Genomic DNA, 15566 nt, shown 5'->3' on the forward strand with positions numbered 1-15566 from the left:
GGTCTGGGAAGATCCCAGACTGCGGAGCAACTAAGCCCGTGCACCACAACTACTGAGCCTGTGTGCCACAACTACTGAAGCCTGCGCGCCTAGAGCCCTTGCTCCGCAACAAGAGAAGCCACCGCAATGAGAAGCCCGCGCACCACAACAAAGACTAGCTCCCCGCCCACCTCAACTAGAGAAAGCCCGTGTACAGCAACAAAGACCCAATGAAGCCAAAAATAAATAAATAAAATAAATAAATTTATTAAATAAATAAATATTGTCAAAACCCTCTTTATACAGGTTGTACCAACTTACACTCTTTCAACAGTTATGAGAGCATCTGTTCCCACTGTCACTTCTCCATAGCAGAGTTAACACTTCTCTTATTACTAGTGGGGCTGAACACCTTATATGGTTAAGAACCACTTGTATTTCCTTTTCTGTGACTGGTTCATAGCCCATTTTAAAAATTGGGCTGATAGTCTTTTTCTTATTGATTTTCTCTTTTTAGATATTAAGGAAATTAGCCCTATCTCTCATATATGTTGCAAAAATGTTTTCCCAGTTTTGAGAAGTAGGAGACTCTTTTGACTGTTTATGATGATTTTGCCTCACAAAAATTTTTTACTTGTGTAGGGTCAGACATATTAATCTTTTCTTCTATGGATTCTGGGTTTTAAGTCAAAGTTAAAAAGTATTTTCCCTGAGTTCATTTTTTATATTTAACATCTTTAATCCATCTGAAATTTATTTTGTTATAAAGTGTTCTTTTTTTAGACAGCCATCAGGTTGTCTCAAGTCACAAATTTTAAAATGCCACCTTTCTAAAATGTCACCTTTCATATTAATTTATCTTTAAGTCCCTTTTCTTTCTTCTCTTCCAAATCATGCCCCTTTATCTCAGAATCACGCTCTTTCTCTCCAAGGCCCTCCCATCCCTTCATTCCATTTGTGAGCCAAGAGTTGATCCATGTTATCATGACTGACAGTCATACAAATTATGTTGAATCTCAGTATCTTAGAGCAAGTAGAGATCTCAGAAGTATCCCTTCATTTTATAGCTAAGGTCACTCAGATCCAAAGAGGTAAACTGGACCTGTCCAAGATCACAGGGTAGCTTAGTGCTTGTGATTTTTTTTAATTACTATTCAAGAAGAACAGAAATATTGATTTTGCCATAAATTCCATTCAATCAATAGATATCTATTAAGCAACTACTCTGCCCAACAGTGAACAGGCACTGGGGCTCCAGAAATAAATGACACAGCTCTGACCTTTTAAGAAGTTCTGAGTCCAGTATGGGGTCTGAACACACACATCCACAGACTAATAGGTAAGGTGACAATGGCCAATGAATGTAGAAGGACTGGTTAATTTTGCAAGGGATGGCATGGAGAAGGCTCAGAAGATACATAGTTTTCAGTTGGGCCTGACATGACTAGGACTTTGTCCAAATATGGAGAGAAGACATTTGGCAATAAGGGAACAATGGGACAAAGTAGGGGGTCTGGTGGTATATCGTCAGGAAGGAAGTACTCTGGCTTAGTGTTAGCTGTGGGCAGAGTTTTAAATGAAAAGGCTCCTCTGAGAATCTGTGGTCATTAGCCAGCCCTCAAGTGGGTTTGGGCTCTGGTCCTCAAAACTGCAAGCTAAGAATTATAAATAAATGACCCATCTGTAGGGTCTTAAGGTGTCTGGCAGAAGGCAACACATATTCTCCCTGGAAGAATGTACTCTCACCCCACACCTTAAAGAATTCTCACAGATAGAATTCTAACAAACATAAGCTCACAATAGAAAATCACAAAAAGAAATAAGCCCTCATGAGTAGGAGGGAGCAGAATCATCAAACAACAGAACTACACTTGTAAATACTTCAGATACTAGAATTACTGGATACAAAAAAAAAAAAGGATGTTTAATATGATTAAGGAAATGAGGATTTAAAAACCCAGGTAAAGAGTAAGAGATTATTGGGCTTCCCTGGTGGCACAGTGGTTAAGAATCCGCCTGCCAAGGCAGGGGACACAGGTTCAAGCCCTGGTCCGGGAAGATCCCACATGCCACGGAGCAACTAAGCCCGTGTGCCACAACTACTGAGCCTGCACTCTAGAGCCCGTGAGCCACAGCTACTAAGCCCACGTGGCACAACTACTGAAGCCCACGCGCCTAGAGCCCGTGCTCTGCAGCAAGAGAAGCCACCACAATGAGAAGCCCACGCACCGCAATGAAAAGTAGCCCCCACTCGCCGCAACTAAAGAAAGCCTGCACACAGGAACAAAGACCCAATGCAGCCAAAAATTAAATAAATAAATAAATATGTTTTTTTAAAAAAGAGTAAGATTATTTTTAAAAAGTCACACATACTTGAAAAATGATAAAATAGAAACATGATGCTCATCCAGATTAAAAACTTAAAGAATGAACATCAAAGAAAATAACTACAATGGATTAAAACACATAAAGTATATTAAAATCTCTGAGTTGGACTTCCCTGGTTGCACAGCGGTTAAGAATCCACCTGCCAATGCAGGGGACACGGGTTCAATCACTGGTCCTGGAAGATCCCACTTGCCACGGAACAACTAAACCTGTGCACCACAACTACTGAGCCTGCGCTCTAGAGCCCACGAGCCACAACTACTGAAGCCGTGCACCCAGAGCCCATGCTCCGCAACAAGAGAAGCCACCGCAATTAGAAGCCTGCACACTGCAGCGAAGAGTAGCCCCTACTCATCACAACTAGAGAAAGCCTGCACGCAGCAATGAAGACCCAGTGCAGCCAAATAAATAAAATTATTTTTTAAAAAAATCTTTGCGTTAATAGTGATATTAAAAATATCTCAGTGGAAGGGCTGAACAGAAAATTAGAGATAACTGAAGAGAGAATTAATGAGCTGGAAGACAAATAAGAAATTACCCAGAAAACACTATAAAAAAACAAAAGACTGAAAATGAAAAAGAAGTTAAGAGAGGGGGGCGTGGGATGAATTGGGAGATTGGGATTGACATATATACACTACCATATATAAAATAGATAACTAATGAGAACCTACTGTATAGCACAGGGAATTCTACTCAGTGCTCTGTGGTGACCTAAATGGGAAGGAAATCTAAAAAAGAGTGGATATATGTATATGTATAGCTGATTCACTTTGCTGTACAGCAGAAACTAACATTATAAAGCAACTATACTCCAATAAAAATTTAAAAAAAAAAAGAAGTTAAGATGTCAAGGAGATGTAAAGGATAGAATAAGATCTAACATATATCTAATTGGAGTTCCCAAGGAGAAACCAGAGACAGAATGATAGATAAAAGTCAAAGAGATAAAGGATGAAAATTTTCTAGAACTGATCAAAGTCACTAATCTCTGGTTTCAGGAAGTCTAATGAACCCTTAGACAAATAAAATAAAATCCACACCTAAATGCATTAAACTGCAAAACACACACACGTGCACACGTGCGTGAACACACACCACCACCACCACCACCACCACCACAACAACAAAACAACAACCAGAGAGAAGAAATTACCTAAGATCAATAACTGGGCTACTAACTTCTCAATATCAATAAGGAAAGCTGGAAGATAGTAGAATACCATCTTTCAATACTAAGAGAAAATAACTGTCAAGCTAATGTTTTATACCCAGTAAAACAATCTCTTAATAAATATGAAATAAAATTTTAGTCAAACAGGAACTGAAAGTTTATGATTAAAACACCTCCACCACATGATGTTCTGATTCCAGAAGGAAAGCCTGAGATGCAGGGAGAAATATGGGTAAACAAAATGATAACTATGTGGAAAATCAAAGGTTAACTAACCTTTCATTGCACTGCATTACCTGAAAAAAGATATGGATACCAACTAACTTTAAACCTTATGCAGTCTGCATGCATCAAAAGGACAGAAATAGAGTATATAAGTTCCAAAGCAGTAAAGAGAAAAAGAGTAGAGAAAAAAAAAAAAAAAAACAACAGAGAGGAAAGAATCAGAAAAAGAAGAAACAGAAAACACAAACTAAGATGGTAGGAAGATATCCATATATACCCAAAACTATAACTAATGTAATCCCAGCACTAGGTAGTTCATAGGAGACATGAGGGCAGGGATACAGGCCAAAGAGTCCTCACTGTGCAGGGTGAAGCCATAGACATGGACGCGAAGCAAGTAGCAAAGAACTGTGGCTGAGGCACCAAAGCATAGCCAGGAGAGGAAGGAGTGGCAGAAAAAGCAGGATTAGAGAGGCAGGAGCAGGACCCAGACTGAGGAGCCAGAACCCACGATGGGCAAGAGTATCACGACAGTACAGCTACAGAGAAGCCGGGTAAGTAGAGGCCACCAGATGTGATCAGGAGGTAGCTGGGGACATCTGGGAGTGGGGGTGAAACTCTGCTGCTGGAGAGGAGAGGGGGAGAGAGGAAGTAGGGATGGAAAGTGTGGCCTCTTCTTTGTGAAGTCCTAGGGTGAAAAGAAGTGAAATGGAAGGGGGGCAGGGGAGAGGCAGGGCCAAAGGAGAGGGAGACAGGTGTGTCGGTAGCTGTAGCGGGGAACTGGGGCACAGGAGGATGTCCAGTGCTCAGTCGTAGGGAGGCAGCCTGGGCAGGACATGGGAACGAGGGTTGATGGTGGGCATGAGGCCCAGGTGAGCAGGCAGAGGTATCCCAGCTTGGGGCAGGGGTGGGTGGGGTTGCTTCAAGTAGGGATGCGCAGTAGGGGGCTTGGAAGAATTCAGAATTTCAGAGGTGACCTGCTTCCAGGTAATGGCAAGTCCACAGTGGTCCTGTGCCTAGCAAATGGATGGGAGGTTGAGACTGTGGGCCTAGGGACCCCAGGATTGGACATCACAGGGTGGGGTTAACCAACCAGTACCGCCAGCCTCCAAAGGGTCCCTAACGCTTACTGAGAGGCCCGCTCAGGTGTGGTCCTTGTGAGGACATTCTGACGTGGCGCATAAAGCAACCATTAAAGTTTGTACAACTTTTTTTTACCAAAACCATGCAGGACAACCTTCCGATCCAAAAGACAAACCACACATAACCAAGAGTCATCACAGAAGTTCTAGTCTCCCATGTAAATCTGCAGGGTGGACATTCCTGCTTTCTGTAGTGATCATTCTTACCTGATTTTGATTCCCTGTTTATTATACCCTGGGGGGCAGGGAAGGAAGAAAGGGAAGGCAGTTGGGCCACAATGTGATCCCTTATTCTCAACTTCCAACTGCATTGAAAATCCTCACATTTCCAACAGTTCTCTCGGTACTCCCAAAATATACACATGATAGAGCATATGTATTTAATATCAGAAACTCCTTTCTGATGATGGTTGTAGAAGACAGAATCAAAACCCCTCTAGAGATCAACCCACTTTTAATAGTCCCTTTACTCCATTTACAAATATATAGATTATAAAGATAATACAGACAGGTATATATTCAAATGGCACAGAAATGAGTAAGAGAGAAAACAAAAGGCCTGTGTACTTGGGGTAAGGCACTAGGGGTGGCGGAAGGGTCAGGTCTGTGAGCTACACACACTAATTAGTAGGTAATAAAAGCCAGTTATTTTACCTTTTGAAGCTGCTGATTCGACATACATTTGGCCCTGCTTTGGCCTCTAACATCCTTTAATTCCCCCCCCTTTCAGAATCTACCCCAATTTCCTGCGACCACCTCACCCCCCCTTATTTGACTGTGTTCAAGCACCTTCTATCCGATTCTAGAATTCTTAATTTACCTTGCAGTACTGCAGCAGTCTTGTTTTCTAAATTTTTTTTTTTTTTTTTTTTTTGCAAACAATCATGAGTTGGGCCCAATAGTAACACAGGCTCTCACGGGCTAGCATGGCAACCCTGTGCTATTTGTAACACATTTCCTTGGGAAAATCCTTTCAGTTTTACACACGAACTATTGGAAGATGCTTACTTGTAAAGTGGGGGCCTCTATAATCTCAATTTTTGTTCTACCAAAAAGAGCTCTCCCTTAGCCCCACCTGCCCTGTTACTAAGGTAGACTTTGCTAGCAGGGACTCTGGGGTCTGACTGCCTGGGTGCCAATCCTGGTTCTCAAACTTACTAGGTGTGTGAACTCCGGAAAAGTATTCAACCTAAATGAGCTAATATACGGAAAGTGCTTAGAATAGTGCCTGGCACATAGTAAGCACTGCATAATAAAAGAGCGGGGAGAGATTAGTCAAGAAAGCCCTTTGCCCCTAGTTCTGGGAGGCCGCAGACCCCTTTGAGGCTGGTGAAAGCTACAGGTCCTCTCCCTAGAAAAGTGCACACACATGTAACCCTCTGCACAGTTGCAGGTGTAGCTGAAGCCCATCCACAGGTGCAAGGGTCAAGAAGTCCTGGTTCCAGCGCTCTGGTTCTCTCTAAAGTGATAAGAGGATCTCAGGGGCAGAATACCACGGCAATTCCTGAAGTATTATGTTCACATGCATGGAACTGTTAAGCAGGTTCCTCCTGCCCTCAGTTGGCTCCACTTTTGGCAGAAATGTTACACCTTTCTTCCTCAAAGCCCCTTTGACCCTTGCCAATCTTTCTCTCGCTTCAGGTCAACTCATCTCTGGGTCACCTTAAGACAATCTCTCTGTGTGCCACAAAGCTCCACATGCTGTTTGCGAATTATTCTCATCTTTCCCCAAAGGATGGTCTGGCCCCTCCTTAGTGCTTACTGAAGTCAGACCAGAGCATGTGCTGGCCCCCAGCAAAGGCACCGTAGAGGTGGATGCTGTGTAAGCCCAGGTCCTTTCCCTCAGTAAGCTTGGAGACAGCACACACCAGCAAAAGCCAAAGATCTGAGAAGCCAGAAGGAACTTGTGGGATGATCTAATTCCCTCGTTATCACTCCTCCAAGTCATTCCAAGTTGGGTGACTTGCCTGAGTCACCCAACTCATTCGCAGCAAAGCTGTGAACCTCCCAGTTCGGTACTTTGATTCCATCAGTATTTCTTAGACTTTACCATGCACGGGAATCTTGTTAAGATGCAGATTCAGCAGGTCTGGGGTAGGCCCGAGGTCCTGCATTTCTAACAAGCTCTCAGGTGATGCTGATGCCGCTGGTGCATGGACCACATACAGAGTAGCAAGAGTTTACATCAAGGCTAATGGACTATCCCACCTGGTTAAAGCCTCTTCACCCACCCTTTGCGTGGCTGTTTAAATGCCCTTTCTTCAGGAAAGCCTCCCTTCCCCCGTCCTCCCTGATTATCAGCTCCCATGGTCTCTGTACTTTTTCCTTTGAAGCATTTATAACAACTGTAATTAAAGAGTATTTGTTTAATTATTAGTTTAATGTCTGTCTCCCAGGGAGACTGCAAGCTCCACGAGGACCAGACCAGCAGACTGTCGATAAAAGGGCAGCTGTTGTGGGCCGGAGCAGCCTGGACCAGCATCCTTGGAGGAGGAAGGGAAGGCTTGCACTGGTGGGAAACACCTTCTAGAGGCCTCATGGCCAAGGGTGACACTTCTGGCTTTAAAATTTCCACCAGTTTCAAATACATGCCGACTAAAATGTAACTTGAAAAGCAACCTTTAAAAAAAAAAAAAAGTCTCCTAAATCTTTATCAAAGATGTATTGAATAAATATATGTGGTAAATAAAAATAAATTTGAATAGTGGGATAAAGTAAAAAAAAAATCTTTATCAAGTGCAAAACAGTCCCAATCTGGTACTAGCCACTCTGCCTGGGTAATAATTAGGTCCCCAGTAAATATTCCCTTACAGTCCTCAGACACTGTGAGGGCCTTGGCAAAAGAAGCAGAGGGCCTCCTCCCTAACTAGCCTCATTCTGTTGCAGACCAACAATTTCTTTTCCAATTTTTCTGCTGCCATCCTTTCTAGCAACCCCAAAGCTCTGAATGCCCAGCTCCGTGGAGTGGGCAGAGATATCTGAACTCATCATCATTCTAGGGTGGCCAAGTCAGTCCGCCTGGGTTCAGACACCACCAGTTCTGTGCCCTTGTATGTAACTAATCTCTCTGTGCTCCAGTTTCCCAATCTGCCAAATGGGAATAACAATGCAGCAACTAGCACCTGTGAGGACTAAGGGAGATGATACACATAAATCACTTACACAAGCCTGGCCCAAGATCTACGATTATTATTATCCTCCCCATATCTGGTCCAATTCAAGATCTCTCTATTGTTTCACACAAGTCTCCACCCAGTGGCTCCACCTCATTCAAAATTTACTCTTCCCAGCCCCTCCTGCCTTACCTGTCTGGAGCTTGTTCTAAGCAATGACTCACTGCAAAACTCTGCAGTTCCCATCAATCACCTCCCTGTCTCTGCCTCTGTGTGTCATTTGTGGGTCCCTTCTGGGAAGGAAATCTTTTTCCTAATGTCCAGTACCCTTATTCAACAAGTATTTATCGAGGGCCCACTATGTGACAGGCCCTGTTCTAGGCACAAGGGCTTAGCAATGAACAAAGAAAGACCTCTATCCTCATGAACTGAAAGTAGTAAGAGATCTAACCCACGAATAGAGATCAGTTCGGGTCTCTGGCCCTTCCTTATGTCCCCATTCTTTTCCCTGACCAAGCCTAAATAAATCATACACAAGTACAAAGCATGAAGAAAACAATCCAGATCAAATAATGCTCAGTGTGACTTGGGCACATCCCGATGACTAAACTGCTGCCCCGCTAACTGGTAGACGTTGAAGAAGTATGCATTGTAACAGCCAGAAACACCCGGTTTCCCCAGGTAGTCACACCAGCCGTCAAATCCTCCAGAACAGTACGTGTAACACAACTAGAAAATAAGGTCCTTCGTTTACTTATCTCATGAGGGTAGGATAAGCCCATGTTTTCATGTTCTCACAGCCACATTCTTCGGATGAAGCCTGATTCGGGTTCCCCAGCAGGAATACAGGCAGCAGCCTTGTGTTAACAGCACTGGAAATGGACTTTGAAAGCCCATGTTTGAGTGCTGGCTCTGTCACTTACTGTGTGATTTCAGGCATGGAGCTTTTCTCATGCCTCACTTTCTTCAGACAACCTCTAAGGTCCTCTTCCAGTTTTGCAGTCTAAGGGCTGGGATCAACCACCATTAACATGAGACACAGCAGATTCACAGATTCCTTAATTCAACAAAATGAGCCCCTGCCCTCAGATCCGGGGGGTGAGCAAGCCCGATGAGGAGCCTGTGGACAGCATCCTGAGATGCACCCGACTACTCCTTTACTTATTTACTCCCTTCTAACGTCAAACTTGAGCTTTCCAAGCACAACTCTGATAGAAATATCCCTGGGCCACAAGGCAAACCTAAAATAGAAGGCATGCAAAATCTCCGGTGGGCCCATTAGTCTCCCTTCCTCCAACTCAAAAAACCATTCCAGACCTTGTCCATCTCCTTGTCTCTGGACAGGGAGCCTAAAATAAGTCTCCCTGGTAAAAAATGCCTGGTTGGAATGGAAGTGACCCAAGTGCAGAACAAATGGCCCGCTGGCCACACACCACAGGACAAGGACTCACCCGGTAATCCGCTCTGAGGAGAAGAGTGAACCTCTGCTCCCACTGCAACTCACTGCATCTGCCTCCATGGGCATACAGGCAACCAGGTGAGCCTGGAGGAAAGAAAAATGTGACCCAAATGGCCAACTCCCCCTACCCTAAAGAAAGCAGCCCTACCCCCACTGCCCTCATGCAAGAAAGCCGGGTCCTGCAGGTTACTGGAGCACTAGTGTGGCTAGAACTACAGGTGACTAATTAGAGGTCCTGTTCCCAGACTGGCAGGTGCCTGGCACAGAGCGACGCGAGGTTCGAGGGCCAGCTGACAAAACCACCATGAGAGCTCTAGAAAATAACACTCGCTTTAAAACAAACGAGAAAGGGACAGCCATACTAAGTCTCAAAAATCAAAACCAGACAGGCCCATGGCTTTGATCACAAACACTAAGAATGCATTTTCTAAAGTCTAAAGACAATTAGGGGTGGTTTACTTCCCCTCCCCCACCTGGCCCGGCGGGTCCTTTGAAAGCCCCTGGTGAGGGCAAAACAGGGATGCAGGCTCCAGGCCCTCTACTTGGCAGAAATGAACTTTGACTGTTTTTACTTACACGTGTACAAAGGCAGGACTGAAAGAGCAGCTTCAAAGTTGGCTGGGTGACCCCCAAGGTTCAAAGTCCCTCTCCGCACACCTATGGGGGAATCTTGTGAGTTTCCCAGGCGCCCACTGGAACTGGTTATGTCCCCTCCAGGTCTACACCGGCTGGGAGTTTCCATTTTGCACAGAAATAAAGGCGCTCTGGGTGCCCTTAGCAGTCAGGGCGCTCGGCCCGCTGCTCTAGGGTGGGCCACGAGGACAGTCCCTCATTGGACTGCTCAGACCGGGAAGGACCAGCACCTCGTAGTGACCCTGTGAAGACGCACCGGGCTGCGGCTACGCCTTGCCCGAACCATCGCAGAGCTTAGAGATACATTAATGATCGTTTCGGGTTAGCTAAAACCCACGCAAGCACCTCCCTGGCCTCTTAAATCTTCCCAAACTACTGCTCAGACTGGAGGGAAGCAGTTGCAGCCACCATAAAAGTCATCTTAAAAGGCAAGTTGGAAAAAAAACCGATACGCACTAGTTAGCAAGTCCGCGGTTAGGGGGGCGGTGGCACGAGGGCCGGATCTGTGGGCTCTGCACGCTGGCGGGGGCTGTCCCGTTGGTCCCCGAGTCCCCGCGCCCACCTGGCAGCCTCGGGGCCACTAATCTGACGCCGGCGATCACACCCCACAGCTCTGTCCAATTAGGAAAATGACCGCGAGGAGACGGAGAGAGTGGGCGACAAGGAAGGGGAACTGAGACTGAGGAGGCTAAGGACAGGCCGTGGAGACCCAGCCGGCCGGCGAGCGCCTTCAACAGGTCCCCGCCCCGGGGAGCGGGGCGTGCGGCGGCCTGCTGCCCCGGGGGCGCCCCCGACACCCCGGCGGCGCGCCCAGCCCTCCCCCACACCGGACGGCGGGGACGCGCAGCAACCCCACCCGCCGGGAGAATAAAGTTTGTGGGCAGCGGCGGGGCGCGGCGGCGGGGCGAGGGGGTGAAACTTTGAGTCCCGGGCGGGCAGCGGGGGGAGCGTACTGGGCGCCGGGACACCCACGTGCGGGCCCGTGAGCCGCCGCCGCCGCCGCCTCCGGGCCTCCCGCCCCGCCGCCGCCGCCGCGCTTTCCTTTCATTTTTGCTTCTCTCTCTCTCTCCCCTCCCTTTCTCTCTCTCTCATTCGCGCGCTCTCCTCGCTCTCGCCCTCTTTCGCTCGCTCGCTCCCTCCTTCCCTTCCCCCTCCCCCTCCACACCCCCGCCCCCCCCCCCCCCGCCAGACGCCATCTCTCCCTCTTTCCCCGGCTCTCCATGTCTCCCTCCAGCTCTCCGGCATGAGGGAATGTGGAAGTAAAAGGAAAAGACGACATGTTTGCAGCGCGGGCCTGCGCGCGGCCGTCCCCGGGGACAGGCGGGGGGCGGGTCGGCCGCGGCCGCAGTGACCCACCCCCGCGCCCCCCGCGTCCCCGCCGGCGCGCCGCCCGGGGTTGCGGGTTCGGGGGCCCGGGGCCGCGCGGGACACTCACCCTGGGTCCGGGCGCGGCTCCTGCGCTGGGGCCCGTGGCGGGCCGGGGCCGGGGGCTCCTGGCTGCCCACCGCCCGGGCTGCTGCTGCGCGCCCGCCGCCCGCCTCCACGCGCGCCCGCCGCCTGCTCCTGCCGCCCTCCCTCCGGCTCCTCTTTTTCTCTCTCTCTTTCTCTCTCTCTCTCTCTCCCCCTCTCTCTCCCTCTCCTCTCTCTCTCTCTCTCTCTCTCTCGCTCGCTCTCTCTCCCTCCCTGGAAGAAGGGAATGAGGCAGGGCTGACGTGAAGGGATGCAAAACAGCTCCTCCTAACCCAGCTCGCGGAGGAAGAGAGACAGAAAAGCAGCCCTTTTATCTCTCTTTTGTTTTCTCACTTCCTTCCACCCCCCAACACCCCCCTCTTGTCAGCCCAAGTTTTCTTTTCTCTTTCTACCGCAGAGAGGATTTTTCTTCCTTTCTTTCTCTTTCTTTCGGTTCAACTCTCCCACTCAAATTGAAAGCCTGAAGGGTTTTCTCTCTCTCTTTTTTTCTTCCCTCTTTTCTTCCTTCTTCCTCCTTTCTTATTTCTCTAAAAGGGTTTTGTTTGCTGTGGGAGTTCCGTTTGAAAATCAAGTCACGCCTTTTTTCCTCCTTTTCTTTCTCTCTCTTTTTTTCTCCTCAGCAGAAAAGGGGAACAAAGATTAACTGAAGCGGGAGAGAGGGGGAGCATCAGAACCTCGCATGGAAATGGGGGGCCCGGTCCTGCCCGGCACAAAGAGGGCCAGGGGACCCCCCACCGTGGGAAGCTTGGGGCGTCCTCCCGAGAGGAGAGTCGGTGGGGCTGGGGGGGACGCGGGTTCCTTCCGAAGTGCGGGCGGGGGCCGCGGAGCCCGCCCCTCCCCAGGCAGAGGTGGAAGGCTGGGTGTGTTCTTCACTTATGTATTTTTAAAGTAGGCAGATGGGCGTGGAACAAACATCCCCGCGGAGCACTAAACTGTAAGAAGCCTTTAAACAGCTGTTTGCAGAGCCCTGGACGTCCAGACTCGAGGGAGCGGTGCGGACTGCGAGCGCCAGGGCCCGGGTGGGGAAGGGGCTCCGAGGAGCCGCTGGGATCGGCCCCTCGTGGGCTCGCCAATCCCACGGCCCGGGCCTTCGCCCCCTGGCGCACTGCTGGGGGGCGCTGAGGCGTGGCCGTTGGCAGCGCGGGGGTCAAGCCCCTGGCGCCTTCCTGCAGGGCCTCGGGGCTTGGCACAGCCTTGCCTTTCCCCGGCTTCCGACCCGACTCTCGGCCTCTAACCTCCAGCCGCTTCTCCACTCCGAGCCCTCGGACAGGACGCGGTAGAGCCTCCCCGAAGGGTCAGTTATTCATGGGGCGCCTGGGCGTGTTCCCAATACCTGCTCTGCCTTCTGCTTCTCCAGAGAGGTGGGGAGAAAACGGGGGGAAAGTTCCCAGAGCAAAGTTGGCCACATTTCTCTTTTGCCCAAGGAAGTATTGAGCACCTGCTGGATGCCCGGCACTTAGACTGGGGCTACTGCCAGGGGCTGGGGAGAAACGTTGGAAACATGAGTCTTCATGGGCCCTGAGAGTTTCCACAGGAAACAATGCCAGAGGAGACTGCAGCTCAGGACCAGGTCATCGAGAGGAAGGAAAGCCTGGATCCTCTCCCCTCCCTCCTCTCTTCCTTCCCCTTCTCTTCCTTCCTCCCGGCTGCGTCTCCTTGGCTCCACCCCTTCTCCTCATCAATTCCTCCCACACTTCCCTGCTCTCCCTGGCTTTTCACTGGAGGGTCCCTTCTCCCAGCTAGGAGCAGATGCTGAGCCTCATTGTCTCTCCCCCTCAGTGACTGCAGCCTCCCGGGGACAGGACCTGCCACTCTTCACCCCTCCCCCCAGCCTGCAGGCCTGGGCCTTTACAGACTGGAGCCCCAAGGCCACTGACCCTCACCCCACCCTAAACCGGCTCCTGGTGTTGTGAGCAATGACTCCAGTCACTCAGAACATGATTTGTTTCTGACTGGGAGTGAGAAAACAGTAGCCTGGTACTTGCTTTAGCAAGGAGGACACCATGATTTTAATGTCACTGCACTGAGCCCTGGATGACCCCAGAGCATCCCCCCGACTTTGCCCTCTTAATGGGGTATACAGGGAGCTACATTTCTGTCATCTTAGATCCTGTTTACTGCACCTAAGCTATACCCTCCAAATAAAGCAAAACATCTCTGATAGTCCAGCACTCATGTAACAAATGCTTACCAAGTACCTACTCTGTGCCCGCTCCTATGCTTGGGTGCTAAGCACCTAACAACCAATGGCACAGGCGGTCCTCACTTAGGCTTTGCAGACTGGCAGGGGAGGAAACAAGAAGGCAGGCAACCACAATGCCACATGTTACATGTTAAGGATGAACCAAGGAAGCACCTAAAAAAAGGGTGCTTGGACTAGGGTGGTCAAGGATGGCTTCTCCTGGAGGAGGTTACATCTAGATGCGTACGCCTGTGCCAGGTAAACGCATAGGAAGGCACAGCCTGTCCAAAGGCCCCAAGGCAAGAGAGCACATCCTTGCAGGTTCTTGGAACCTCCACACGTATTTGCTGCAGTGGAGAGTACAGTGGGGGAGTGGGGACACTTTGGTGTCAGGGCACAAGGCGGGGGAGGGGAGAGTGGGGAATGTGTCAGGCAATAAGTAAGGGAGGGGGCTGGATATCAGGGGGCTCTTCAGATTTTAGCCTCTCCCACTTGCTAACTTCATGAACTTGGGTGATTATAGTTTCCTTCCTTATAAGATGGGGGTAAGAAGACCAGTGGGTTGCAGAGACAGTGTCTTATGTTTAAGCGCCCAGGCTTGTTTGCTGTATATCCCTGGGCCAGCTGACCTCTCTGAATATAAGTTTTCTCATCTGTGAAATGGGGTGAAAACACTTGACTCACAGGGTTTCTGCAAGGCTTAAAAGGCTTAAGACATGCCTAGCTCAGTGTCTGGCACATAAGCTCCAATACATGGTAGCTTTTATTCATTGTTATTATAGATCAAGGAGTGACAGGGAGGTGCCCTTACAACCCAGAAATGAGATTTATGTTCTGGGTTGAAACTAGAGTGAGTCACCATGCCCGAAATGCAATGAGCTGGCTGTGAAGGAAGCATTCCTTCAGAGGATACCCTGTGTCCCCACAGGTGGCTGGGATTGGGGAATACCTACGTCTGACCAAGATGGCCAGTGTGTTGTCTCAGGAACAGGACTGGAATGTGAAGACTGTGGTTACCAAGGCCTGGCCTGATCAGTGGAGGTGTAGCCTGCCTGAAGAACAAATAGGAATCAGAAGAGAGTGGGCCTCGTAAAATCCTGGAGGGCCGATAGGAGCAGGCGCCCGGCTGTGTTTGCTCAGTGGAGAGAAGTAGACACAGAAGTTCACACTGGGGAGAACAGAGGGGGAGAAAGAGACTTTTGACTCTTCCAGAGCCTGAATTAAATCTCTCAAAACCTCTTAGTCCTTTGCTTGGGTTCCTCATTTTTCAAGCAACCTGCAGGTGAACTTGGCACCAACAAAATGCCCCCTGGATCCAGACAGACACCCGGGTTCCAGTTCCTGCATTGTAAACCTTTTACGCTTCTATTATTTCTTTATGACACAAGTTCATTGTGAGAGAATTTGATAACCAGCTAAGCAAAACTGAAAGAGAACTCCAGTAGAGACATTATATTTTTGTGTGTGTCCTTGGACATTTTATATCCACGTATCTACATGTAAAATGCACATAGTAATAAAACTATGCAAGGTGAATATTGTTAAATGAATGACTATACACGTAAATATATTACTTTAACAAAATTAACAAAAATGACGTAACACTATTCCTACTGAATGGCAACCACTTTTACCCCGTAATATGTCACAAATATCTCTCCCTGTCTGTAAACATCCACATTATCATTCCTAACAAATGATGTTATTCCATGGTATGCATTTATCTTACCTGTTTAAACAAATTGCTGGACTTGTGGGATATTTCCAGTTTTTCACTTTTATGGACCCACTATGATTGATA

General features: G+C 48.5%; 1 protein-coding gene across 6 annotated transcripts in view; it reads right to left on the reverse strand.

The window, feature by feature from the left end:
• The window catches only part of ZNF710 (zinc finger protein 710), a 66584-nt gene extending 54947 nt beyond the window's left edge, over positions 1 to 11637 (reverse strand). The window contains exons 1-3 of one of the 6 annotated variants that reach the window (XM_059912472.1): positions 11549 to 11628; positions 10057 to 10137; positions 9473 to 9564 (exon numbers count right to left, since the gene is read on the reverse strand). In XM_059912472.1, the coding sequence (XP_059768455.1) occupies positions 9473 to 9546 (74 nt within the window). In that variant the 5' untranslated portion in view covers positions 9547 to 9564; positions 10057 to 10137; positions 11549 to 11628. Of the gene's footprint in view, positions 1 to 9472; positions 9565 to 10056; positions 10138 to 10569; positions 10744 to 11548 lie in introns of those variants that run through there. The other 5 variants (XM_059912471.1, XM_059912475.1, XM_059912473.1 and 2 more) reach the window with 5 other exon arrangements.
• Between the last annotated feature and the right edge of the window lie 3929 nt (positions 11638 to 15566).

Source organism: Balaenoptera ricei, chromosome 2 (genome assembly GCF_028023285.1).
Source record: "Balaenoptera ricei isolate mBalRic1 chromosome 2, mBalRic1.hap2, whole genome shotgun sequence".
Lineage (NCBI taxonomy): Eukaryota > Metazoa > Chordata > Mammalia > Artiodactyla > Balaenopteridae > Balaenoptera > Balaenoptera ricei.